The 25,703-nt window shown below is 38.8% G+C and overlaps 1 protein-coding gene across 5 annotated transcripts in view; it reads left to right on the top strand.

Moving 5' to 3' along the window:
* The first annotated feature begins 5,528 nt into the window (after positions 1–5,528).
* Positions 5,529–25,703, top strand: part of Dph6 (diphthamine biosynthesis 6) — a 138,631-nt gene continuing 118,456 nt past the window's right edge. For 3 of the 5 annotated variants that reach the window (NM_001356439.1, NM_025675.5, NM_001356438.1), the window contains exons 1-3: positions 5,611–5,744; positions 12,740–12,834; positions 15,661–15,854. In NM_001356439.1, coding sequence (NP_001343368.1) covers positions 5,722–5,744; positions 12,740–12,834; positions 15,661–15,854 — 312 coding nt within the window. In that variant the 5' untranslated portion in view covers positions 5,611–5,721. Of the gene's footprint in view, positions 5,745–12,739; positions 12,835–15,660; positions 15,855–25,703 lie in introns of all 5 variants that reach the window. The other 2 variants (XM_006500019.4, XR_866334.3) reach the window with 2 other exon arrangements.

Raw genomic sequence — 25,703 nt, 5'->3', positions numbered from 1 at the left:
TTGTTGTCTGTGCTGTTGCTGTCTCCACCCGTCACTGCCATCAGAACTCGGCTGCTTCTTTGGCTCCTCAATATGCACCAATGACCAGTAGTTCTCTAGGAATTCTCTAGGTCTTCAGCATCAGGATGGGATATGTGTGGTATCGAGCTTAGTGGGCCTTGGAGCTATAGGCTCTTATGATCTCCCCTGTGAAGACAGCCACTTTTGGCCTACTCAGATTGTGTCATTCATGTCTACCAATCTAATAACTCCCCCTTTTAATATATATATTAAAATGGATATATATATACATATATATATATATATCCATTCTGCTGGTTTCATTCTTCTAGAGAACCCTCATACACTGTTATTCAATTTTAAATCAAGATTGAGAAAGTATGGTGTAGCCAAAGCAATGCAAGGCCCTCTGGTAAAGGTATTAATCCGATGGGTACAAGTATTCTCATATTCTGATGGCTCCAAATTTATAAATATTTAAATAAGTGTGGCTTAGACAGCAAAGATCCTTAAGCCATTAATGTCTTTGTAGAAATAAGTATGAAGCATCATTCTGACGACTTCCTGTCTAATATTTTAGGGAAGACACACTTAGCTCTTTTCCAGGCTGCTATGTAGTAACTACCTGTAGTGTTTCTTGATGTGATTATCTAAGTCTTTATCAATCAGTACATCAGTGAGATATACTGCCAAGGAAGCAGAATTCAGTGACAGCTTGCAAGCTTTTATTACCGGCAACAGTGTTTGGCTGTGGAGAGTTTCCTTAAGTAAACTGGCAAAGGACTGAGGTTTTTTGAGACAAGTTTTCTGTTCACCTGCTTTGTTGGCCCTATGAGCTAAGCAGTATTCATTTGTATGTAACAGTTTTAAACTATAGAACATGAGCACACAATGTGCTTGAAAGGTGGATCTTGGGGAAAACAATTCATTGAATTACAAAATAAAAATCACTATAGTGAAAAGAAACCTTTTAACTTGTTGACATTTACTGGGTTGAAGTTATCTCTATGGCATCTGTGTAGAAAACTATGTATATAGGGTTTTTACTAAATCAAGTGTTCTTAAAATCTGAGCAAATTATGTCTCCACAAATGGATAGTAGTTAAAAATAAGTTTTCCCTATTAACTTATGAGAGTTTTAAGAAACACTTTGCCAGGATCCACTATTAGTATGTTAGTTTGATCAACATTAGTACATGTGTTTGGAAGTAAACTAAAGCATTTCCTTGAAAATGTTGTTTTTGAGTTAGACATTCACAAATTTAGGCTGGCCCTCCTTCAAATACTATTCTTGGTTTGAATAAACTCTTCTCTGTATGTTTCTCGCTAGAGCAGAGCACAATTGTGAGAGTCTAAATTTCCTGCTCATTCTCATGTGGTTTGGAGTCATTCTGATTCTTTGTGGCAGGCAGGGAGGAGATGAACTCAGAGCTATTTCCAACAACATCAGTTATTAAAACCACTGGTGAAAGTCACCAGATGACAATCCTTAAATGATTCATCAGGGTTCATTCAGGCCCTACTTTCAAGCTTCTCCGAACCTTTGCCCAGGCACAATAAATACCCTAAACCTTGGTGTTGCCCTGTCTGCACCACTCTACATGGTATCATTGGCAGAATTCCATCGTAGGCATGGAATCCCCTTGAGCTGAGTATTCACAAAAAAATCCCTCATTTCACAGAAAAGGAAGTACAGAATTGGGTCAGGTGCAAAGTATCTAAGTGGTACAATATTGTGTTTATTTAAATGAAGCTAGCCAAAGTCATATGTAAATCAGTAGCTCAGATGAGAATCTGGAAGGGTGCGTGGGGTGGTCATGCCTCAGGATATAGGCATAAGTGATAAATCAGATCTCTATGTATGACATACTTTAGGAGAAAAACATGGATCTGAGAACAAAAGGCTGAAAGGCACATTAGCCAAGGACCTACTAAGGAAACCTATTCTATACCTTTCAAAAGTTTTATCAAGATATTTCTAGGTCTTAGTCTGCAAAGAGGGCAGAGCAAGGATTCACTGACTTTCAGAATTCAGAGTCACTTTAAGTACTCTGCATGCAAGGACCTTCAAGCTGGAGTTACGAGGAGGAGTAAGGATTCTCAATTCACTAGGGATAAAGTCACGCACACGTAGAACCCAGATGATCCACTTGGTGCCCTTTTCCAATTGTACCTGTGAAATGACACATACAGCACACCAAGATTTAAAATAATCTACTGGGCAGTGGCTAAAACCCATTAGGAATGGCAGGTAAACCATAGAATGATACGATTAAGTAATTGCTGATGTTATGGGGAATGTGGTGTAGATAGAAACAGATATACCATGTAGACAGGTGAGGACTGGAATGAAGTACAATAACAAATGCTGCCACTTCTCCAGGTAACCTCCATTTCACAGGTCAGTCTTAGATAGATAGAAGGAATTACAGACATCATGGAGCAGCTAGATCTCCACCATTCTTGGCAACTGTCTTAGACTCTGATTGCGGTGCTTTTAGATCCACTACCAATGCCCCACCAGAGCAGACTTTTCTTGCACTGTCCTCAGACAGAGTGAGTACAAATGAGATATTAGAACTAGGCCACTGGAAGCTCACTTTGCAGTTCTTTTAACGGATTACTTTGGCTTAGGGTAAAGGTTTGTAAAAAAGGAGACAATACATTTGGCACTGTTATATGAGGTCATTTAGGAAATTCTGTTAGTTGAAAGGACTTCAATTGAAAGTTTTGAGAATTTTTTTCCTAGGGGTAAAATGCACAATACAAAGGATAACATAAAGGTGGCAGGGGGAGCAGGAAACCTCTGAAAACTGGCTGACCTTGGTAACGGGCCTGAGCATGTTATCCCCTCACTTATAGATAAGCCCCAGTATATACACATTATAATAAGTATCTTTGATGAGATTATCTTAGCATGAGGCTAAACACAGAGAAACAAAATGTAATTCTTAATATGCAGCTGTAGGGAGAGCAAGTTCTTTTCTCACCCTCTCTTGAAATGTGGCAAGGAAAAACAATTTTAAATGGTAGAAAATTTTTAAAAAAATGAGTCTTTGAGGCACTTGATGCTTATTTTATCAAAATAGTCCACATGTTAATTACTGATAATCTACACAGCTTTCTAAAATTGATGATAAACAGCTAGACTAACTTTCCTGTCATTGCTATTACTTCGAGTGGCATTTCCTGATTCTAGATAACTGGGCATCACCCTGACTGTCCAATTTGTCTTCCTCTCTGACCAACATAACCTCTCCACCAGTAAGGCTAACCTCTCATATCTTTGTTTGAAGATGTATCTGTTTCTCCTGTCCTTATCTTTCAAGTCCTATACTACTCTAACTACCCATCAGTTCAATGGACTCAACTCCCAATGATCTTGTCATATGTATTACATAAATTGTTACTTTCAAAATTTCATAGGCTGAAAAGCATATGATTCATAATGTATAATTTGAATGCTTTATCTCTAACCAGACACCAACATCTCAAATACTTAATTGATTTGGTAAATAATTATAATCACAGATTATTTTTTGCACACACGATTATAATACTGATACTCATAGCAAATTATCAATGCCATGATGACGCATACCAACTATTTGGAGCCATTGAAAGCACTTGTAGTATGGCAAGACGGATTGCTAATGTGTATCCCACACAATGTGAGGTGTCTCACACATCCTACCTTTAGTTCATGATATTGTTCTCATTTCTCATGGCTTTCTTTAGTAACCCATATCTGTCTATTCAACTATATTGACTGTTTTAAAAATACTAATTCTTTTCATGTTTTGCCAAATCCATCATCTTGTTTTTAGATCACATCACATCATCTCTCCTGGAACATTAAAATAGATTTCTTCCCTAATAGATGTTTTCAACATTGCAGTGTTATAAGAACCTGTTGTCCTTATAAAACCTTCAACCATACCTGTGCTATAAAGTCTGAGATGGCCTACACCACCTTGGATGATCTTCTCTCTCCACCACCCAGACTTCATCTTCCATCATGCATTCTGGTTACTCTTCTCCAGTTACCTGTTCTTTTGTCATCAAACCTTCAGTTCAAAACCTGTGCCCAATTCATGTCCTGCCAGCAGTCTTTAATTAAAATACAATTTTAAAAGCCAGGTGAAGGGCTGGAGAGATGGCTTAGCGGTAAAGAGCACTGACTGCTCTTCCAGAGGTCCTGAGTTCAATTCCCAGCAACCACATGGTGGCTCACAACCATCTGTAGTGGGCATCCAATGCTGTCTAAGGCTGTGTCTAAAGGCAGTGACAGTGTATCCCACATGTATGAAATAAATATGGCCAGAACCAGCAGGCTGGAAAAAAAAAAGCCAGGTGAAAGTAGAAATCAGAAAGGGAGATTTATTCAACATGGATACATTGGGAAGACGGATTTTGGGAGTTTGGGCATTCACTGGAGATATATATATGTATATATATACATATATATATATATATATATATATATATACACACACACACACATATACACACACACACACACACATATATATATATATATATATATATATATATATATGTATTACATGTATATAATGTGTATATACATAGGCAGTGGTGGCGCACACCTTTAATCCCAGCACTCAGGAGGCAGAGGCAAGTGGATTTCTGAGTTCTAGGCCAGCCTGGTCTACAGAGTGAGTTCCAGGACAGCCAGGGCTACACATAGAAAACCTGTCTCAAAAAAAAAAAAAAAAAAAAATATATATATATATATATATATATATATATATATATACATTCTTTACATATGAATAATATTCAAAGATGTATATGTTTAAGTTAGTTTAACTCACCAATAATGCCACGTGTACCCTCTATTTCTGCATTTTTTTTCTGTCTCTCTCTTTCTCTCTCTTTTGGTACAGTATTTTTCACTTTAACATACAATTCTCTTTTTAAATTCTCTTCTTCCTACACCTCTACACAAACTCCTTGTTCATGGATGTAGGTAGGCATGGTGGTCTATATCGTACACCAGTTGATCCCAGGAGCTCCAAAGAGTGCTTAGTACATTCAAATAACTAAGTACTGGCAAACGTATTTTAAATTAGATTTTCGTTTTGCTTTCTGGAGTGCAAGTTTTTCAGTTTCTGTATTGGGAAAATGCAAAAACACAGTATAGGAGGCGGAGGTCATGTAGCCTCACTGGTTCAATGGGCAGAGATGCAAACCTCGAAGTTAAAAGTGATCAGGGGTTAGTGGGTTTTTTTTTTTGGAGGGGGGGTAGGAAGGGCGAAAAGATTTCTTTCTTGTAGTTGACGAAGAGAGGAGAGAGACTAAATCCCCTTTCCAAGGTAGTGTTTCAAATCTTAGAACTTGTGACTTTGAATTTACTACCCAGACAATCCCAGCACCCTCAAGCGGTTTACCAAGGACCATGCCCTTCCCTTGGCAGCTTCACTGCCCTTACTTAGGTGGTTAGGCTGTGCCTAAACTTTTTTCTTTTTGTAAATTCTGAGCCATATATCCATGTATCAGGGAACAGATGCTGAGACTACCTAGCCTCTACACCCGGGTGTTCAGCAAGGTGCTGAAGGGGCAGTAGGCATGGTCGAGGGCAGGCAGCGCAGCAGACACCAGGTCGAGGACCGCGCGTGTAGGTCCAGTCGCCGCGGGATCCCGGGCCTGGCGTCTGTGGTTACCGCACGCACGCACGTACGCACGCACACTGCGCCCAGAATGAGGGTCGCGGCCCTGATCAGGTAATGAGGACTGGGGCCATCGCTTTACTCTTGGGCAAGGCTATATCCTGACGCGGCCACTGTAGAAACATCCGGAGCCACTTCTTGGGGCGCCGCGTGGGCCGGCCGGCGCCACGGCCACCGGAAGAGGCGGGGCGATCTGCTCGGGCTCCCTGGCCCCACGCGCCTCCTCTCTGGCAGCTTGGCAAAGCTAAACAGCACTAATTCCTGGGTCCTCCTCCTCCTCCGTGGGCGCATGGTCACCACGCCTGTTGGACTTTTATTTGCTCTGAACTTTGAGAGCCGCTGTTAACTTCACTTACTTGTTAGCAGTTTTTGTCCTCTATAATTCTCCTCAGTCTTGATCCTTTCCAGGAAGGAGGATTGCAACCTCACTCTCTTCTCACATCTCTGGCTTGCCGGGAGAGCTGTAGGATCCCCTAGATGGTTTGAGATTGCTTTGCTCCTATGTTGTCAGACACCTCCGTTGGAACTCAAGCTACTGACAGATGTATTTCCTCCTGGTTGAGTTGAAAATAAGCTAGGTTTTTCTAGATGCTCTGGAGTGCGTTGGATACAAATTTGCCTTACTGACCCTGGGCAACCCAAGTCATATTCCAAAAGTAGTTTGAAATCTAGTAACTTACTTAAAAGCCCAGATACTATAGCTGATAAGCAGAGCTATCCTTGATCTGTTTCAGTGCCTGGCAGTGATAAGGGGCATAGCAATATTAGTTTAAGACCCTTAAGTGTATTGTTTCTTGAGATTTAGACCTCAAAAAAGTGTGAATTCCACTTTATTGCTACAGTCTCTTTTTGTTAGCCTAGTGAAGCACACGTACACATTTGTTGTTAATGCCCTAGGTAACTGATGCTAGTTGACAGTGGGTGACAGTCTAGGTAAGCCAGTTTCTCTAGTGGCAGGAAAATGCCAGATCTGTTGATTCTGTGCCATTTTAAGGAAATGAAAACCCACCATAATTTAATAAATTTTACACATAAAGGGAATAAAACTTTAACCATCACGATTATTTGGTGAAGAGAGATAAAAATTAAATGTGAGCCAGGAAGGCAGCCATGGAACTTAGTTTACCGAAGCTCAGCAGGGTAGTAAAACATGTGAAACTGGAGAGAAGAAAGTCTCAGTGGAGTGTGTTCCTCAAAACACTCAGTGGATAGGAATTTAGAGGTGCTGTTTGAGAAATTATACAATTAAAAGCTGTATATTAGGAAATAAGAATGCACAAAATAAATATACATGTACTGTGTATGATTGTGTATAACATGGCCATATATTTAAGCTTCAGTTTGATAAATCTGTGTGCATTGTGTACCCACATGCATGTATTTGAATTTGTGTGTACAACAGTTGATAGGGTATGAATGTATTTCCAGGACAAAATGAAACACATTCTTTTATATCACTAAGTCAAAGACTAAAAAAAACTCAAAAAAAAAAAAAAAAAAAAAGATGTCCTGTTGAATGGAAGCTTGTAGATTATCTAGGCAGGCTATTTTAAATTTATTCTGAAGCATAGAAACCCAAATATATTGTGATTGCATTGTCTGCCTTTGGAATCTTCTGCCCGATCTGGGCTGCATTGTCTAGTCTCAAGAAGAAGCACCTAATCTTATTGCAACTTGATATGCCAAGGCTGGTTGGTCCTTAGGAGGCCTCCCCTTTTCTGCAAAGAAGGGGTGGTATGGTGGATGGAGCTACATGAGAGGGAGGTACTCATAGGAGAGGAGCGAGGAGAGGTGGCATCAGGATGCAAAGGAAATGAATAACATCATCATAATAATTAACAGTAAAAAATTCTTTGTTCCTGAATGCTTTTTGTTCTTTGAGTACTCTGTGTTCTGTAGAACACAGCTTGAGAAATACTTTGAAAGGATATTTAAAGAGTTGACATATTTTAAACCATAAAGTTAGGAGGTGATTATGGATGTTCACCCTTGAATCTCTAACGTATTTCTAGAGCATTTGTTTATTTGTTTTGGGGGGAACATAGTAATAGGATCCAATAGAGAAAGTTATGAAGACCTACTTTGGCGCATATCTGAAAAGATGAGGCCTGGGATTTATTTATTTATTTATTTATTTATTTACCTGACTGTCTTAGTCAGGGTTTCTATTCCTGCACAAACGTCATGACCAAGAAACAAGTTGGGGAGGAAAGGGTTTATTCAGCTTACATTTCCATACTGCTGTTCATCACCAAGGAAGTCAGGACTGGAACTCAAGCAGGCCAGAAAGCAGGAGCTGATGCAGAGGCCATTGACGGATGTTCTTTACTGGCTTGCTTCCCCTGGCTTGCTCAGCCTGCTCTCTTATAGAACCCAAGACTATCAGCCCAGAGATGGTCCCACACACAAGGGGCCTTTCCCCCTTTAATCACTAATTGAGAAAATGCCTTACAGCTGGATCTCATGGAGGCATTTCCTCAACTGAAGCTCCTTTCTCTGTGATAACTCCAGCTGTGTCAAGTTGACACAAAACTAGCCAGTACACCTGATCTTGTAAAACTATTTTAACAGAGCTTTCTTTCTTTTTTTCTTTTATTGGATATTTTCTTTATTTACATTTCAAATGTAATCCCATTCCACCTTCCCCTGCTTCTCTGAGGGCACTCCCCCACCCACCCACCCACCCACCTACTCCCGCCTCCCCACCCTGACAATCTCCTACACTGGAACATCAAGCCTTCACAGGACTAAGGGCTACTCCTCCCATTGATGCCCAACAAGGCCATCCTTTGCTACATTTGCAACTGGAGCCATGGGTCTCTCCATGTGTACTTTTTGGTTGGTGGTTTACTCCCTGGGAGTTTTGGGGGTTGGGGGTTGTCTGGTTGATTGATGTTGTTGTACTTCCTATGGGTTTGCAAACCCTTTCAGCTCCTTCAGTCCTTTCCCTAACCCCACCATTGGGGACCCAGTGCTCAGTCCAGTGGTTGGCTGCGAGCATCAACCTCTGTATTTGTCAGGTTCTGGCAGAACCTCTCAGGAGACAGCTATATCAGTCTCCTGTCAGTAAGCACTTCTTGGCATCCACAATAGTGTCTGGGTTTGGAGACTGTATATGGGATGGATCCCAAGGTGAGGCAGTCTGAATGGCCTTTCCTTCAGTCTTTGCTCCACATTTTGTCTCTGTATTTGCTCCGGTGAGTACTTTTTCCCCCTTCTATGAAGGACTGAACAAGCATCTACACTTTTCTCTTCCTTCTTCTTGAGCTTGATGTGGTCTGTGATTGTATCTTGGGTAGTTGAAGCTTTTGGGCTAATATCCACTTATCAGTAAGTGAATACCATGTATTTTTTTTTTTTTTTTTTTTTTTTTTGTGACTGAGTTACCTCACTCAGGATAATATTTTTCTAGTTCCATCCATTTGCCTAAGAATTTCATGAAGTGATGGTTTTTAATAGCTGAGTAGTACTCCATTGTGTAAATGTACCACATTTTCCGTATCCATCCCCTCTTTTTTTTTTTTTTTTTGAGACAGGGTTTCTCTGTGTAGCCCTGGCTGTCCTGGAACTCACTTTATAGACCAGGCTGGCCTCAAACTCAGAAATCCGCCTGCCTCTGCCTCCTGAGTGCTGGGATTAAAGGCGTGCACCACCACCCCGGCCCATTCCTCTTTTGAAGGACATCTCAGTTCTTTTCCACCTTCTAGCTATTGTAAATAAATCTGCCATGAACATAGTGCAGCATGTGTCCTTGTTATATGTTGGAGCATCTTCTGGGTATATGCCCAGGAGTGGTATAGCTGGGTCCTCAGATAGCATTATGTCAAATTTTGTGAGGCACTGCCAGACTGATTTCCAGAGTGGTTGTACCAGCTTGCAATCCTACCAGCAATGGAAGAGTGTTCCTCTTTCTCCACATCCTTGCCAGCATCTGCTATCATCTGAGTTTTTGATCTAAGCCATTCTGACTGATGTGAGGTGGAATTTCAGGGTTATTTTGATTTGCATTTCCCTGATAACTAAGGATGTTGAACATTTCTTTAGGTGCTTCTCAGCCATTTGGTATTTCTCAGGAGAGAATTCTTTGTTTAGCTCTGTAACCCATTTTTAATAGGGTTATTTGGTTTTCTGGAGTTTAATTTCTTGAGTTCTTTGTACATATTGGATATTAGCCCTCTATTGGTAATGATCTTTCCCCAATCTATTGGTTGCTGTTTTGTCTTATTGACAGTGTACTTTGTCTTACAAGAACATTGCAATTTTATGAGGTCCTATTTGTCTATTGTTTTCAGAGCATAAGCCATTGGTATTCTGTTCAGGAACTTTTCCCCTGTGTGTGTTCAAGGCTTAACCCCACTTTCTCTTCTTTAGTTTCAGTGTATCTGGTTTTATGTGGAGGTCCTTGATCCACTTTGACTTGAGCTTTGTATAAGACGATAAGAACAGATCAATTTGCATTCTTCTACATGCTGACCTCCAGTTGAACCAGCACCATTCATTGAAAATGCTGTCTTTCCCTCCCACCCTCCCACTGGATGGTTTTAGCTTCTTTGTCAATGATCAAGTGACCATAGGTGTGTGGGTTCATTTCTGCGTCTTCAGTTCTATTCTGTTGATCTACCCGTCTGTCTCTGTACCAATACCATACAGTTTTTATCACTATTGCTCTGTAGTACAGCTTGAGGTCAGGGATTATGATTCCCCAAGAAGTTTTTTTATTGTTGAGAATAGTTTTCACTATCCTGGGTTTTTAGTTATTCCAAATGAATTGAAAATTGTTCTTTCTAACTCTATGAAGAATTGAGTTGGAGTCTTGATGGGATTGCATTAATACACTCCTTTGCCCTTTGCATTCTCTTTCTTGTAAGGAATCCTATAGTGCAGTTGTCTGCACAGCAATGGCTGAAACACTAAGTATATTGAGGCTTGACTATTGATATATGTCACCATTTGGATTTTCATTGTATAGAATTTAGAATCAAGTCTGTCACAGTCTATTATACAGTTTGAATTTGGATTTTTAGATCTGAATATCATCCTTTGATGGGCGTTGGTAGCCAATAGTTAGGTTTCATGTAGTTAGAACAGATTTAAAGCTGTTTTACTTATGCATGAATATGCATACCATTTGCTTGCTTGTGGAAGCTATAAGAAGGTATTGGATACCCTGGAACTGGAGTTACAGATGGGTCTAAACTGCCATGTGAGTGCTTGGGATTGAGGACTGGTCCTCTGGAAGAACATCTTAACTACTGAGACATCTCTGTAGCCCCTAGATTTTTTTTTTTAAATTAAGGACTTTCATTTAAGGAATATATGAAATAAGTGTTTGGAATATCATTCTGGATAATTAATTATGTGCACAGCACTTTTTAAAAATTTAATTTAATTTGTAATTCATTTTTTTTTAATTGGTTGGTTTTTTTTTTTTTTTTTTTTTTGGTTTTTCGAGACAGGGTTTCTCTGTGTAGCCATGGCTGTCCTGGAACTCACTTTGTAGACCAGGATGGCCTCAAACTCAGAAATCCACCTGCCTCTGCCTCCCAAGTCCTGGGATTAAAGGCGTGCACCACCATGCCTGGCTTGTAATTCATTTTTTACACACCATATTCCATTCCCCGCCCATCTCCATCCACCTCTAACTGCTGCACATCCCAAACCTCCTCCCCACGCACTCCATCTCCATGTGGATGCCCCCATCCTCCACCTCTCCTGACCTCTAAACTCCCTGGGGCCTCCAGTCTCTTGAGGGTTAGGAGCTTCATCTTTGGATGAATATAGACCTGGAAGTCCTCTACTGTATGTGTGTTGGGGGCCTCATTATCTGCTGGTGTATGCTGTCTCTTTGGTGGTCCAGTGTTTGAAAGATCTCAGGGGTCCAGATTAACCAAGACTGCTGGTTCTCCTACAGAATCACCCTTCTCCTCAGCCTCTTTCAGCCTTCCCCAACTCAACAACAAGGGTCAGCTGCTTCTGTCCATTGGTTGGGTGCAAATAACTGCATCTGCCTCTTTCAGATGCTTGTTGGGTCCCTTGGAGAGCAGTCATGATAGATCCCTTTTTGTCAGCATTCCATAGTCTCAGTCCTAGTGTCAGGCCCTGGGACCTCCCCTTGAGCTGGATCCCACTTTGGGCCTGTCATTGGACCTTCTTCTCCCCAGGCTCCTCTCCATTTCCATCCCTGTAATTCTTTCAGACAGAAACAATTATGGGTCAGAGGTGTGACTATGGGATGGCAACCCCACAAATTTCCTGTCTTCCTATTAGAGGTGGGCTCCACAAGTTCTTGTTTTAAATTCAGTGTATCTGGTTTTATGTTGAGGTCCTTGATCCACTTAGACTTCAGCTTTGTACAAGGTGACAAATATGGGTACATTTTCATTCTACACACAGACAGCCAGTTAGACCAACACCATTTACTGAAGATGGTTTCTTTTTTTCATTGTATATTTTTGGCATCTTTGTCAAAGATCAAGTGACAGTAAGTGTGTGGTTTTATTTCTGGGTCTTTATTCTATTCCATTGATCAACATGTCTGTCTCTGTACCAAACCATGAAGTTTTTAATCACTATTGCTCTGTAGTAAAGCTTGAGGTCAGGGATGGTGATTTCCCCAGCTGTTCTTTTATTGTTAAGAATTGTTTTCACTATTCTGGGTTTTTTGCCTTTACAGATGAATTTGAGAATTGCTCTTTCCATGTCTTTGAAGATTTGTGTTGGCATTTTGATGGGGATGTGCACAGCAGTTTTTATCTTATATAAAACCACTGTAACAAATATACTTAATGTAGAACTTCTGTATTGTTGCTAATGCATGTAATTTCATAAATTCCTAGAAGTGGCAGCATTAGACTTTCAGATTCATGTGGTCAGTGTTCTTCCTACTTACAAATATGTGTCTTATTGAGCAGTAATTGTGAAACAATCCTTCATGGATTCTGAAAAGCCAAGTAGAAATGTGTTTGATTTTGATGTCCAGTGATTCTGTGTTTACTGGTGGTCAGAGGCCTGACACTCATACCCTTTTCCCTTACTGACTTGTTTTACAGTGGTGGGAAGGACAGCTGTTACAACATGATGCAGTGCATTGCTGAGGGGCATCAAATTGTTGCATTAGCAAATCTAAGACCAGATGAAAACCAAGGTAAGTGTATGATTTTTTTTTGATCATTTTCTAAATGGTTGCAACTCAACTTCATTATTTCAGGTTTGCAAGAAATAATGAAGAGAAAACTCTGCTTCATTGGTTCTTGATTTACAATATAGGAATGCCACTATTAAAAAGATGTCCATAGCTCTCTTAGATGCAGTGAAGCATGCAAGTGTTCCCCTTGCACCCTCCCATAGTTTATGAGCCTCTTGAGAAAAGGCCTTAAGTCTTTCCTGTGGGTGCTCCTCAGCCCTTTAAGCTCCATACCTGTGGTAGGTATTCACTCACAGTGTACTGATAGACCAGTGAGTATTAAACTCATTTGAATGAACCAGTTTACTTCTGTTGGATATTTGAACAATTCTGAAAGTGATGTGGAAAGATGGAAATTGGCAGTATTTTATAGGAAGAAAGGAAATGGGCTTATAAAAACATGTAGGTAAATTTATACTTTAGGGCTTTATTCTAGGCTTTGGTGATGATAAGCTAGGGTTTAGCAGTAAGGGTTTCTGAGAAAGACTCTAGTACTAACTTAAAATATGAGAAATGGGCTACTGTTGCTTTTATTGCAAAGAAGCATAATCAGTTAATGTGCTGTAATGGTGAGACCTTGTCTGTCCCTTTCATCAAGATGGACAAGTGACTCTTCATCTGACTTGAGAATTCTCAGTACTGAAAATGAAACAAAACAAGCACACAAAAGCAAAGCAAATCAAAATACTTACGTTCACAGGATGTGTACTGCATATATAAAGTTATTTTCTTCTCTTGAATCAGTTGCGACCAGCTTTCAATTTCAATATTAGATTATTGTGACAAGATCATTATTGTATAATCTCCAATGTGTTCCTTTTGCTGACAGAACAGTAAAATAAAAAGCAAGTATATCTTTTAAATTATACTTATTAATAGAATGAGAGCATTTATTAGAATATTATTAGTAAGAAAACTTCAGTAATAAATGCATATAGAATATTATGAATTAACAATCTGGGACTATCCTCTGACTGTGGAATTGGTTTAGAAGACAATAGATTGTGTGGATCAGTAGATGTACAGGGCTGGGTAATAATGGTTTAGAGTCAGCAGGATGTTGGAACTGTTGAATCAGTTACTGAATGCTTTTCCCCTTTAAGTGCACTGAAAGGAGCCTCACGGAGGAAGAATGCGTGGCTCCATTGACGAGCAAAGCTGGGTGTAATGTATTCACAGCATATCATGAATTTCACAATATGGGTTTTCAGTAGGTACTCTGGGAAAGAATGTATTCCCATCAATGAGATAATGTGCAGTTGTCATAAAGTGTACAGAGCCATCCCTTTAAGTCTGCAGTAGGGCTTTGTGGTATGTTAATTGAAGTGCTTTAGGCAACCGTGGAGCCTTTTGGTTTTGTTTGCTCTTACACCAGTTGCTGCTGTATAGCTTCCACTAATGAAGTTATATTGCGGTAAGGACTCCATGGAGCCCTAATGAAAATATATCAGGTTTTAAAGCCATTATACTGTTTTGTAGTTGTATTAATTTCAGGATGTTTCTTGCTATGAAGCTCAAGTTTCTTTGAATAAATTTATTTGACCAATATCCTTTAGTGAAAATTCATTAAATACTCACTCTAACTTGGTAGGAAGGAAGAGTGAAAAGTTTTTAGGGTGGTTTGACTAAGTCTCTGTTTCATACTGGCATGAGGAGTAGACTTAGAATAATGATGAGAGTATTGTTTAGTGGGAAGCCACACAGAGGTGGGGGTCAGAACTGTGATGAGCCAAACTAAGGTGGCGTATGATTGTTGAAAGACATTTACAATGCTATTTATTCCCTTTGATTGAATGCTTCCACATTTGAGAACATACATTTTGTAGTCTATTATTTTGTAACTTAACAAACTCTCAACACGCTCAATGGCACTAAATAGTAGTCTCCGTATAATTTCTCCTCTATCTTCTCTATATGAAATGAAAATGGTGTAAAGATCATTTGAAGAGGTAAGTCATACTTTGTCCTCTTATTGGAGGAACTGAAAGCATATTAGTCTACAAAAAATTTCAACAGAGTCATGTATTTAAAATTATTTACCTACATACTTTTAAAACTTATTTGACATACAATCTTTTATCCCCTCTTTTAAATATTAATGTGCTATAGGATTCATATTCTGGAGAGCACACATTGGAAAATGTATGCCATTTTATTATATGACTATTACATAGTTCTTTTTATAAACAATTCTGTAATGAATGCTTTACCTATAATATGTGTGGAATATTGAGATATAATTGATGATTGTATCATTTATTAGATTCAGTTATCATGTTTCCAAACATATTTGTAACTGTTCTAGTAAATATTGAAGTTACATGTATATGCTTTGTTGATGTATTGATTATAGGACATATCAATTATATCTAATTTTTCTGACAAGTGTGTATCATTTACTAAGCAGATATTTATTTAAGAACATTTTTTATTAAAAGTCTAGATGACTTTTGAATAACCTGAATGATATGTAATACAACATCTAACTGAATAAACTAATTAAACGTTTATTGGATATATTACACTTATTTTTAGATGTTGTATATAATTTTAATGCTATAAATGTATTGTTGATAATTAGAAACATATATTATTAAAGCTGAACTTATTAAAATTTATCTATGGACAAATGTGCAGTGCTTATATATTATTTCACTTATAAAAGCAGAGAGATATGGTTAAATTCTTAAGGTTAGTGTTGACTATTCTTCAAGTAGTAAAAGCTACTTCCTATGGTCTATTTGTTTTACTCTGTCTTGATAATTAATTTTCCTTTACCTGTTGCAGTGGAGTCAGATGAACTGGATAGCTATATGTATCAGACAGTGGGTCACCATGCCATTGACTTGTATGCTGAAGCAATGGCGCTGCCCCTGTATCGCAGAGCCATCAGAGGAAGGAGCTTGGAGACAGGAAGAGTTTATACGCAATGTGAAGGTGACGAGGTTGAAGATCTCTATGAACTGTTGAAACTTGTTAAGGTATGCACAGTGACTACCTTATCTGTTTTGAACTTGGTAATTTTCACTTATTGAGTTATTTAATATTAAATAACTTGCACATTTTCATAGCCCAGCTCTTCTTTGAGAGAATATTTTTCTTTTGAGTGGAAGGTAACAAAAAACTCGTTAGTATGTCTTTATATTAGACTACAGAAAAATAAGACATTGGGTATAGATTTATGTCTAGGCCTGACACACGCTTTTTACCATTATTTTATTTTATGTGTATGTGCTTTGCCTGCATGTATGTATATACACCATGTGCATATCTGGCACCTACAAAAGCCAGAAAAGGGAATTATATTCCCTTAAATTAGAGTTATAGATGGTTGTAAACCATATGGATGCTAGGTACCAGTGCTCTTAACTGCTTAGTCCCCGTGTCAAGGAACATTTCTTTATCTTCAGGAGAGTGGAAAAAATAGCATTTGATCTTTGTTCATTAACATATTTTATTTTGTATCACTACTCAACAAATGGATGCATCCTGTTTCCTTATTATATTACACTTTCTCGTGCAAGAGTAAGACAAGGACCAGACTAACAGCCTGGCTGACGGTGAAGAGTGCTGTGAGAAGGAATGAAGTTATGCCAAGTTGATAATGTCTGCTAGCAGGAGGAATGTACTCTTGGCATGGTCATGGGATGGTCATGTGGTGGTCATGTGATGGTCATGTGGTGATCATGTGATGGTCAGATATGGTTAAGGTTAGGCAGACTGGAAACCAGTCTTATGAATCAAATATGCCATTTTATGTTTTATTGTCCATCATTCATTCATGAATAGTTTCAGCACACAAAATTTCAGAGAGAAATGTGGGCTTATCTCTCTAGTAGATACTACACTCAGGAAATGTTAACAGAGATTATATTGAATAATCATTCTTGCCTTCTCATTGATAATCAACTGCTTGAGGATAGTTTGGTATTCTTCCCTAAATACAAGTGCTTATTCACCGGCTATATATAGTTCATATAACACATATTGATGGTGATCATAAGTCTGTGTGTGCTGCAAATCTTAGTATTTTACAGAAGAAAAAGTTCCATCCTTCCAGTACTGTTGCATCTCCTCACTCTTTAGAGAATTCAGCCCTTTCCCAAGTTTTGTAATGAACATTTCATAATGTCAAATCATTGGTGCTAGTCAGAGTTTTATGCTGATTAATAACTTTGATCAAAAAAATACCAGATACTAAGTAGGCTTAAAGTTGCTAATTAAAACAGTTTCTATTTTGCAGGTCCGAAAATTTTTATCTTAAAAAGGAGCACAGGCAACTATTGCTTCACATTGTGCTATTTAGTCAGCTAGCAGGAGGTGGGTACTCTGCAGAGGTTGTCACTGGAAGCTGCATGTTCATTATAACTACTGGGATTTCTAAGCTAGGGGGACAGAAAAGACTTTTGCTTCCAGTCATTCTCCAGAAAGCTGCAGTTAATGTTATTCACTTGGAGATGTAGAAACTAAATACAGATCTTGTAATTTCACATTTATTTTTCAAAATACACTGCAACTGAATATTAACATTTCAATATAAATATTACAAAATTGAAGAACTTAAAAATCACAAATGTAACTTTAGAGAAACCTTGTGATAATAATATCCATCCAGGAAAGGGAAGGATAATAAATTACTAATCAGTTTAATTAAAAGTGAGCAGATTAGTAGTAATTAAGAAGAAATCCCCTTTCTCTCCATGCTGTCTTTGGAGAAATGGATGCTTTGCCATTATCTTCATAGTAACCGTCAATTATGACATAAATTAATGCTAATGTTAAATCTTGACAAGTTCTGCTTTGGAATTTCATACATGATAATTATAACTATAGTTGAAAGAGATGTTATCAAGTTGTCTGGGACTAAATAGTTCCTTCTTTTCCTGTGTAAAAATATTAATTTTACTATAGGATATTTTAAAGACATCAATATCAGAAATATATTACTTTAATGAAAGAAATTGTATAGCTAGGCTTTTAGAGTTAAATCGATTTGTGAAACTGTGGTACAAAAATTCCAGTAGAGGTCTCATATACTCTAATGAATAACTGGGTAATTATGGAAGAAAAAAACTTAGAAAAGCTATAATTTCCAAGTTTGTTTCAACTTGCTCTAAGCAAAAGAACAACATTTTAATCTTTTGAGTGTTAATTCAGTAGTGGAATTCTCTGGACTTTGTTTTCATTGTTTCTTCCTAACGGGCTATACTTTTGTAAGTTTTATATCTGTCTTTTGTTTTTATAGATATTTTGCCTAGGGTGTACTTTATTTTGCATATAATTAAATTTGTCTAAGTAGCAAAGTCTTAGAACTATAAACTTCAGAAAGTTTAGAGTTACAAGTTTCCCGTGTTGTTGAAGTCAGGAAAGCTAACAGCAATGTCGTAATCCCTCTTCTCTCTTCAGTTGCTAGGTAACTGTGAATCTGAAATATAGATATCTGAAGCTGTTTGTAACATATTTGGTTTTATGACTTATCTTTTGTCTTCTAATATTGAAATGTAACTTTGATTCTTTTGTAGTTTAATATGGTGTAGTTTACCTTTTCTAAAATGATTTATTAATAATATGTTAGTTTTTGTTTAAAGTGTAAACAACATAATAGTTATTAAAAGATACATAGTAGCATCATTTTTCTATAGAGCCATTTTTAAGGATCAATATATTTCTCTCTTTCTCTATTGATTTGGTGCTGTTTTCTTTCTAGATATGTGTTGTCTTCCCACCATCCCCATTTCAGTAGAACCTTTAAGAAATTTCCTAATGGCAAATCCTTTCAAGTTCTTACACTTTGAAATGTTCATATTTTACTGAACATTAAGTGTGTTTCCTATGACTCTTCCATAACTGTTTAGTGATAAAACATCTTTTTGAAAGCTTTTCCTTGGTTGATGACTATCTTTTTGGTTTTTCGAGACAGGGTTTCTCTGTGTAGCCCTGGCTGTCCTGGAACTCACTCTGTAGACCAGGCTGGCCTCAAAGTCAGAAATCCGCCTGCTTCTGCCTCCCAAGTGCTGGGATTAAAGGCGTGCGCCACCACGTCCAGTGGTTGATGACTGTCTTACAGTCTAAGTGAAAACCATTTACAATAGGATGGTACTCTGGCTGTAGTGACTGGATCAGGAATGGTGTGGCCCTAACAGAACAGAGCCAGTGGTGATTGGCAGAAGGTAAGGTCTTCCACTTCCCTGCAGAAATGAGTGACCTGGACCTAGAAATTTAATAGCCTTTTGCTTTTGCCTTTTTTTTTTCTTGAAAAGGAAATACCTATTGTCAGATATGTCAGAGAAAATAGCACAGCCAGTGGACTTAAGGATGGCTCTGAGGGTACTCCTTCATTATATGTGATGATTTTCTCCTTTTTAAATTTCTTCATGCCTTTTCCCCTCCTGAAACCACTTGGTCAGAAAGTATACCTTGTAGACTGAATTTTTATCTAACTTCTACTTTACAAAATATTTTTTGTTTCTGTGTCATATTGTAAAGACAATATGTCCCGAGGTAGAACAGAAAGGGCATGGACTCCTAATAATATCTCTCTGTTATGTATATGCTCTGTGTGTGGTGAGGGGCAGGGAGTGGGGGACAGGAGTTGATATTAGATGCCTTCCTCAATGGCTTCTCTACCTTATTTTTTGACGCTGAATCTTTGGCTTGGCCTGAAGCTCACTAATTGGACAGAATACAGAGTACCTGGCTAGCAAGCTCTAATAATCTCCCTTTTCTGCATCCCCAGCACTGGGCATACAGGCAAGCTGCTGTACCTGGCTTTTTACCTCCATGCTGGACATCTGAACCCAGGCAGTGCTTGCGCCCGCATTCTGCCCACAAAGCATCATATCCACTGAGCGATGTCCCAGCTCCTTTGTGTCTTTTTGTTGTATGTTTTTGAGAATGCTTCTGGAATCTCTTTTATTTTTGTGTTGAACTTTTTCAAAGTCATGTGTCTCCAATAGCTAAGAACATTATTCATTGATTTTTACTCTTTTTTATAAAAATGATTTTCTTTTTCTGTAGTAGTCCCATTCCCTACATGGTTCTTAAAACATAAGTAAGAGATTTTAAATATTATCTGTTGCTCCCTCAACTACCATTGTTTCCTTTGTGTACTTTTCTCATGTTGAATAAGAACAAGAAAAAGAAAAGCTGACTGGGAATATGTAGGTTTTAGTTTTTCCAGACTAATGTCTGAAACTCATAATCCTGGAGTTAAGGCTAGGGAGGCCTCACCTGGCTCCTTAGCCTTGTTGTCTTCCAGACAACAATAAATCCCCCTTTCTCTGCTGATTCAGCAGTCACCATTCTGTCATCTGCTTTCTGACTTATCAAGAAGTGGAGACAGTCTAGCTCTTGTAGCTCTGCCCTTTTCTTTTCACGAGAGATTGTACCTTTGTTTCATTTTAATAGAATTTCAAGATCCAGTAACCTCTGTGAACTTCATTCTAATGGAATATATTTACCATGCCTCAGTAACTTCAACGTTCAGTTTCAACTCTCTTCTCTGAACTACTGACACGTCTCTTTACCCATTTTCTCATAGGCATCTCAAGTCAACTTGGTACTAACCTTAAATTCCTCAATGTACACATGTAACTTAAATATGCTAATTAATTGCTTTTTATTCTTAAAATAGAATATTTACTGTTGAAAGAATAACTGAAACAATCACTTTCATTTTTATTTATTACTTTTTATTGAAAAATTTTATATTAAAGTATATTCTGATTATGGTTTCCCTTCCCCAACTCTGCTGAGATCTTCCTCACCTCCCCTCACATTCTAAACTACGCCCTTTCTTTCTCTCCTTATAAAATGATCAGGTATCTAGAGAATAGTAAAAAACTAAAATAAGATAAAGCCAAAGCAAACAAACAGAAGAAAAAGAGCCAAAGAAAACAGAAAAAGCATGAGAAACACATATAGACAGAGAGACACGCATTAGCACACACAGGAATTGCATAAAAACACAAAACTGGAAGCCCTGATATATACAAAAGGGGTCTATAAGGGCAAGGCACAGTAAAGCAATAAATACCGTGACAAAGGACCACAAATGATGCCATTTGCCATTAAGTTTATGTTGGCCATCTGCTGCTGAGCATGGGGCTTGCCTTTAAGAATGGCTTATATTGCCAGGCAGTGGTGGTGCACACCTTTAATCCCAGCACTTGGGAGGCAGAGGCAGTAGTATTTTCTGAGTTTGAGGTCAGCCTGGTCCACAGAGTGAGTTCTAGGACAGCCAGGGCTACACAGAGAAACCTTGTCAAAGAGAGAGAGAGAGAGAGAGAGAGAGAGAGAGAGAGAGAGAGAGAGAGAGAGAGAGAGAGAGAGAGAGAGAGAGAGAGAGAGAAAGGGAAGGAAGGAAGGAAGGAAGGAAGGAAGGAAGGAAGAAAGAAAGAAAGAAAGAAAGAAAGAAAGAAAGAAAGAAAGAAAGAAAGAAAGAAAGAAAGAAAGAAAGAAAGAAAGGAAGGAAGAAAGAAAGAGAGAGAAGGAAGAAAGAGGAAAAAAGAAGAAGACTGGCTTACATCTCCAGTGAGGCTGTTGGGGAGAACTCTTTGTTTCCCTAGTGAGTAAGGATCAGTTGACGATGGCTTCTGGACTAGGGATGAGGATGAGCATGTGTCTGGTCCTTCTCTCAGCTCTGGGCCCCATCTTGCACAGGCTGTGAATGCTGCCACAGTTCTCTCAGTTCATATGTCCTGCTGTGTTTAGAAGAACGAGGGATTTGATGAAGATAGCCCATTTAAGGAAACTGAGTGTTCCAAGATCTCTCACACTCGGCATGGCATCTAGCTGTGGGCCTCTAGTTAGTTCCCATCTACTTCAAAATGTTTTAATGATTTATTTATTTTAATTCTATAGCATTGGTGATTTGCTTGCATGCATGTCTGTGTGAGGATATCAGATCCCCTTGACATGCAGTCATAGAGAGCCATGAGCTGTCATTTGGGAGCTGTGAGTTGACCAGTACTTTGGAAGAGTAGCTAGTGTTCTCTACTGCTGAGCCATCTCTTCAACCCAGAGGAGGAAGCTCTTTTGATGATAGTTGATAGATGATGACTGATCTGTGGTAGGATGTCAGTAATAGTCAGTATATGGCTACATTGCTTTAGCAGAATAGTAGTCTTTGTTTTTTTCCTAGGTCCCTAGCCTGTATGGTTTCAGGTTCTTGGCCTGTTGAGCAGTATCAGAATGAGGTCCATCTCATGGAATGAGTCTTCTATAAATCAGATATTGGTTGGTTACTCCCACAAGCTTTGTGCCACTGTTGCCTTAGCATATCTTGTAGTCATTGTAGATGGAAGAGTTTGGTTTGGGGTTGGTGTTTACCTTACTCCTGCCTTGCAGAGTGGTATCTAGTACCATGCATGTAGTACATAGGGATGAAGGGTCTAGCTTGGCACCTACTTAACATCTTCATGTTAAATGAGTCATATCTTTAGCAATAGGGCTTTACTGTTAGTTTTGGAGAGTAGCCAATAGTTTTGGCAATAGCATGGGTTGTTTGGGGGGGGGGGGTTCCGTGGTACCTTGGTGAACAACTCAATTAGATGTTACCCATTTCCAGCATTGGAAGTTTCATAGGGTGATGAGAGACGTCCAATTGTAGCCCTGTCTTTTCTGTTTAATCACTTTCAAATAAAATATAATCTATTGAAAGTAGTGTAAAGGTAAGTTTAGCAACAAGTAAAAATATGGGACTTGATTAGTTAATCAAATGTTTCTTTTTTTCCTGTTTCTATAATCTGTTGACTATTCATCCAGTCAGGACTCCTGCTGTTAGAGGTTAGCTTCTATTTATATTGGTTCAATTCTTCTAGGAAAAGTTTTAGTCACCTTACATAGCTTAAAAAGAAAAAAAAAATCCATCCAGTTTTGTTTCATTGGCCTGACACAGCATCCTCAAGCCAAGGTACTATTTCTAGACATTGATTTCATTTGTGTCTGCAGCCCAGACCAGCCGTTTCTGAGTACAAGGTAAAGAAATGATTATTGAATTCTGTTACTATTTTCAAGGCATACGGAAATGATGCGTCTTCCATTTAAATCAGATTCTTGCTGGCAGACAGATGGACTTTGGTAGGGCACAAAGGGCAGCAGGTTTCCAGAATCTAGTAGGTTCCAGATGTGGACATGTTGGGAGCCATGCTGACTAGTTCTTCCTTTACTTAGTTCCCTGCTTTTATGGCTGCTCTCCCCACTGCTCTCTCTTTTTTTTTTCTTCTTCCTTCATCTTCCTTTCTTTCTTATATGTGTATTTAAAATAGTAACCATTGGTTTGACAGCCTTGAGTTTGCCATCTGACATCTTTATAATTTAGATATTCATGATTTCCTGAACTTAATATCCTGTATGTATGATGAATATAGCAAGTTGAAAACATGAAATTTCTGTAAAAGTATTTCATATTTTTTATTTCAGTTTTTGGAAAACATCATCATCTATCTACCCCATCACTGAAGGCAAACCCAAGTCCCACTATCAAACTTGAACTTTTTCTTAGCTCTGCCTTTTACCTCAGCCACTACCATTAGAACTGTGCAACCTATGGCTAATACTTCAGTGAACTGCAGATCTTGCCGTGGCTGCTTGTCCACACGTATTATTCAGCATTGCCCTAGTGTGCCGTCCACATGTGGCCCACCCAGCTCATTCGTCGCAGTGCTCTCAGCTACACCGCATACAAGCTTATGCTACCTACTGTTTAGAAGACTGAGCATTAGTCCCCGCAGCTCCACTTGTCAGATGCTGTCATTCCCATACAAACCATTCTGACAAACTACAAGCAGTAGCCACTTACAGTTAGATTTTAAAAAAAATTCCTGTGTTTACAACCTGTTGGGTTTTTGTTATTGTTTTTAATATTCTTTATTTTCCTGGAAGTTTAAGTTCCTAAAGATCTTCATCCTTTGTGAACTCTTCTGTACTTTTCCTTCGTCCTTGTCTCTCATGGCGACTTGTATATTTATCTGTGTCTCCGAGCTTGTTACTGTGATTATTTCTATGGCTGTACTTGCTGTTGGACTACAGGACCTTTAACGCCATATGTAGTGCTCGCTCTTCCATTTTTGTATCGTTAAGTGCCTAGGAAAGGTTTGGCATACACAAGCTAATAAAGGATTGTTGAAAGGGTAGATGAGTCAAAAACTATCAAATTATTTTTTATTTCATGATTTATCTAACTCAAGGGGACCACAGTAGTATCCCATTTATGTGATGTAAGTCCAGTGAGAAAGTTTAGCGTTTTTGTTTGTGTTTTATCTAGATACTTCAGGGGCCTGGGCATCATAGTAGAGCTTTGTTGATAAGGTGTCCTTGTACTTGGAGTGCGATTAGTGTCTGCACTAAGAGGGAGCTCCAGCTGCAGAAAATTTTGTATAAATGCTGAGCAGACAATATTTCAGAATATCTTTATGTTAGAAAACTTGCTTATTTAAAAACTACTCTGTGAGTCCTTTCACTTCAGATTCTGGGGGAACGGGTCTAGAAACTAAGTGGCTTTGAGGTCAGTCCAGAGTGTTTGAAATGGGAGAAACATGTAATAAGGCTTCAAGATTTATCAGAAGGACCCAGACATAGTGCTAATTAAATAGGCACATAGCCCTGTACAAATTGCTCCTGGCTCCTCAGGACTGCACAGCTTGTCTCAAGCCCTGTCAATCTCCAAGATATTGGACATTAAGCCTGGTCCATTGGCACAGTAAATGTGTTTCTAGTGTTGATTCTGGACTCTAAACAGGAAGCGCTGGCATTATAGCTGGCCAGTGTCACTTTCCCCCCAGGTGCAGTGTTATTAAGGCTGTACAATATTCGGCCTTTTCAGAGGGTAACGTCGGACATGCGTGAGGAAACACAATGCTAGAGGTGTTTGGGAAACAGATGTTGTAACTGCTTCTTCACCTTCTCACTGGTCTAGACCAACCTCATTCTCTCTCTCTCTCTCTCTCTCTCTCTCTTTCTCTCTCTCTTTCTTTCTGGTTTTGTTTTGTTTTGTTTTGCTTTTGTTGGTGGTTTTTTCTTATTTTGGTGTTTGAGACAGGGTTTCTCTGTGTAGCCCTGCCCGTCTACTCTCTATGCTGGCCTAGAACTCAGAGATCCTCCTGCCTCTGCTCCCAAATCCTGGGATTAGAGTTGTAAGCCACCACTGCCCCACCTGGCCTAGACTTTATAGCAATATATTTTTCCTAAATCTACAAAATAAGATTCCTTCATTTTGAGAAGTTTATTATTTCTCTTCAACTGTGAACTGTCTCTAGTTGGTATTGCTGACAGTATCTATAAGTTTTGTGAACTCTACCTATATATTACTTCTATCTTTTCCTCCTCCGGTGACCTTCTCAGATTTTACCAATTGACTTTTTCCCTGTATTTATTTCTTTAGGCTCTCCACTCTCCAGAGAGATCTGTCCTGTTGACTCTTTCGCCCCTTTCCTGAATGTGCAAGCATTTATTTTATGGCTAAACATTTTATGGTTCTTGGCTTCTGGAGTTGTGTCACCAAAGATGTTAAATTTATGTTTCTAGTCTTTTCCTTTTTCCCCACGGGTAACTTAGCCTGCCATTTGTTGTGAGATAGCTAGATCATAAGATAGCTCTACATACCTTGCCAAAGAACAGCTTTGGCACCATAGAGTGGGTAAGCTGAGGCAAGTAGCCAGTAGAGGCAGTGCCCAGAGCTGCTGATGGAGGTCAGGCCAGGTACTGACTAGGGCAGCTGCCTATGGCTACCAGTAATTTTTATCAGGACTGGCATTTCCTGTGGCAAACGAAACCAAACCAAACAAAAGAAAAAAAAAAACCAATAACAAACAAAACAAAACACCCTATTG

This window comes from Mus musculus, chromosome 2, assembly GCF_000001635.26.
Source record: "Mus musculus strain C57BL/6J chromosome 2, GRCm38.p6 C57BL/6J".
Lineage (NCBI taxonomy): Eukaryota > Metazoa > Chordata > Mammalia > Rodentia > Muridae > Mus > Mus musculus.
This window is presented reverse-complemented; position numbering and strand designations above follow the sequence as displayed.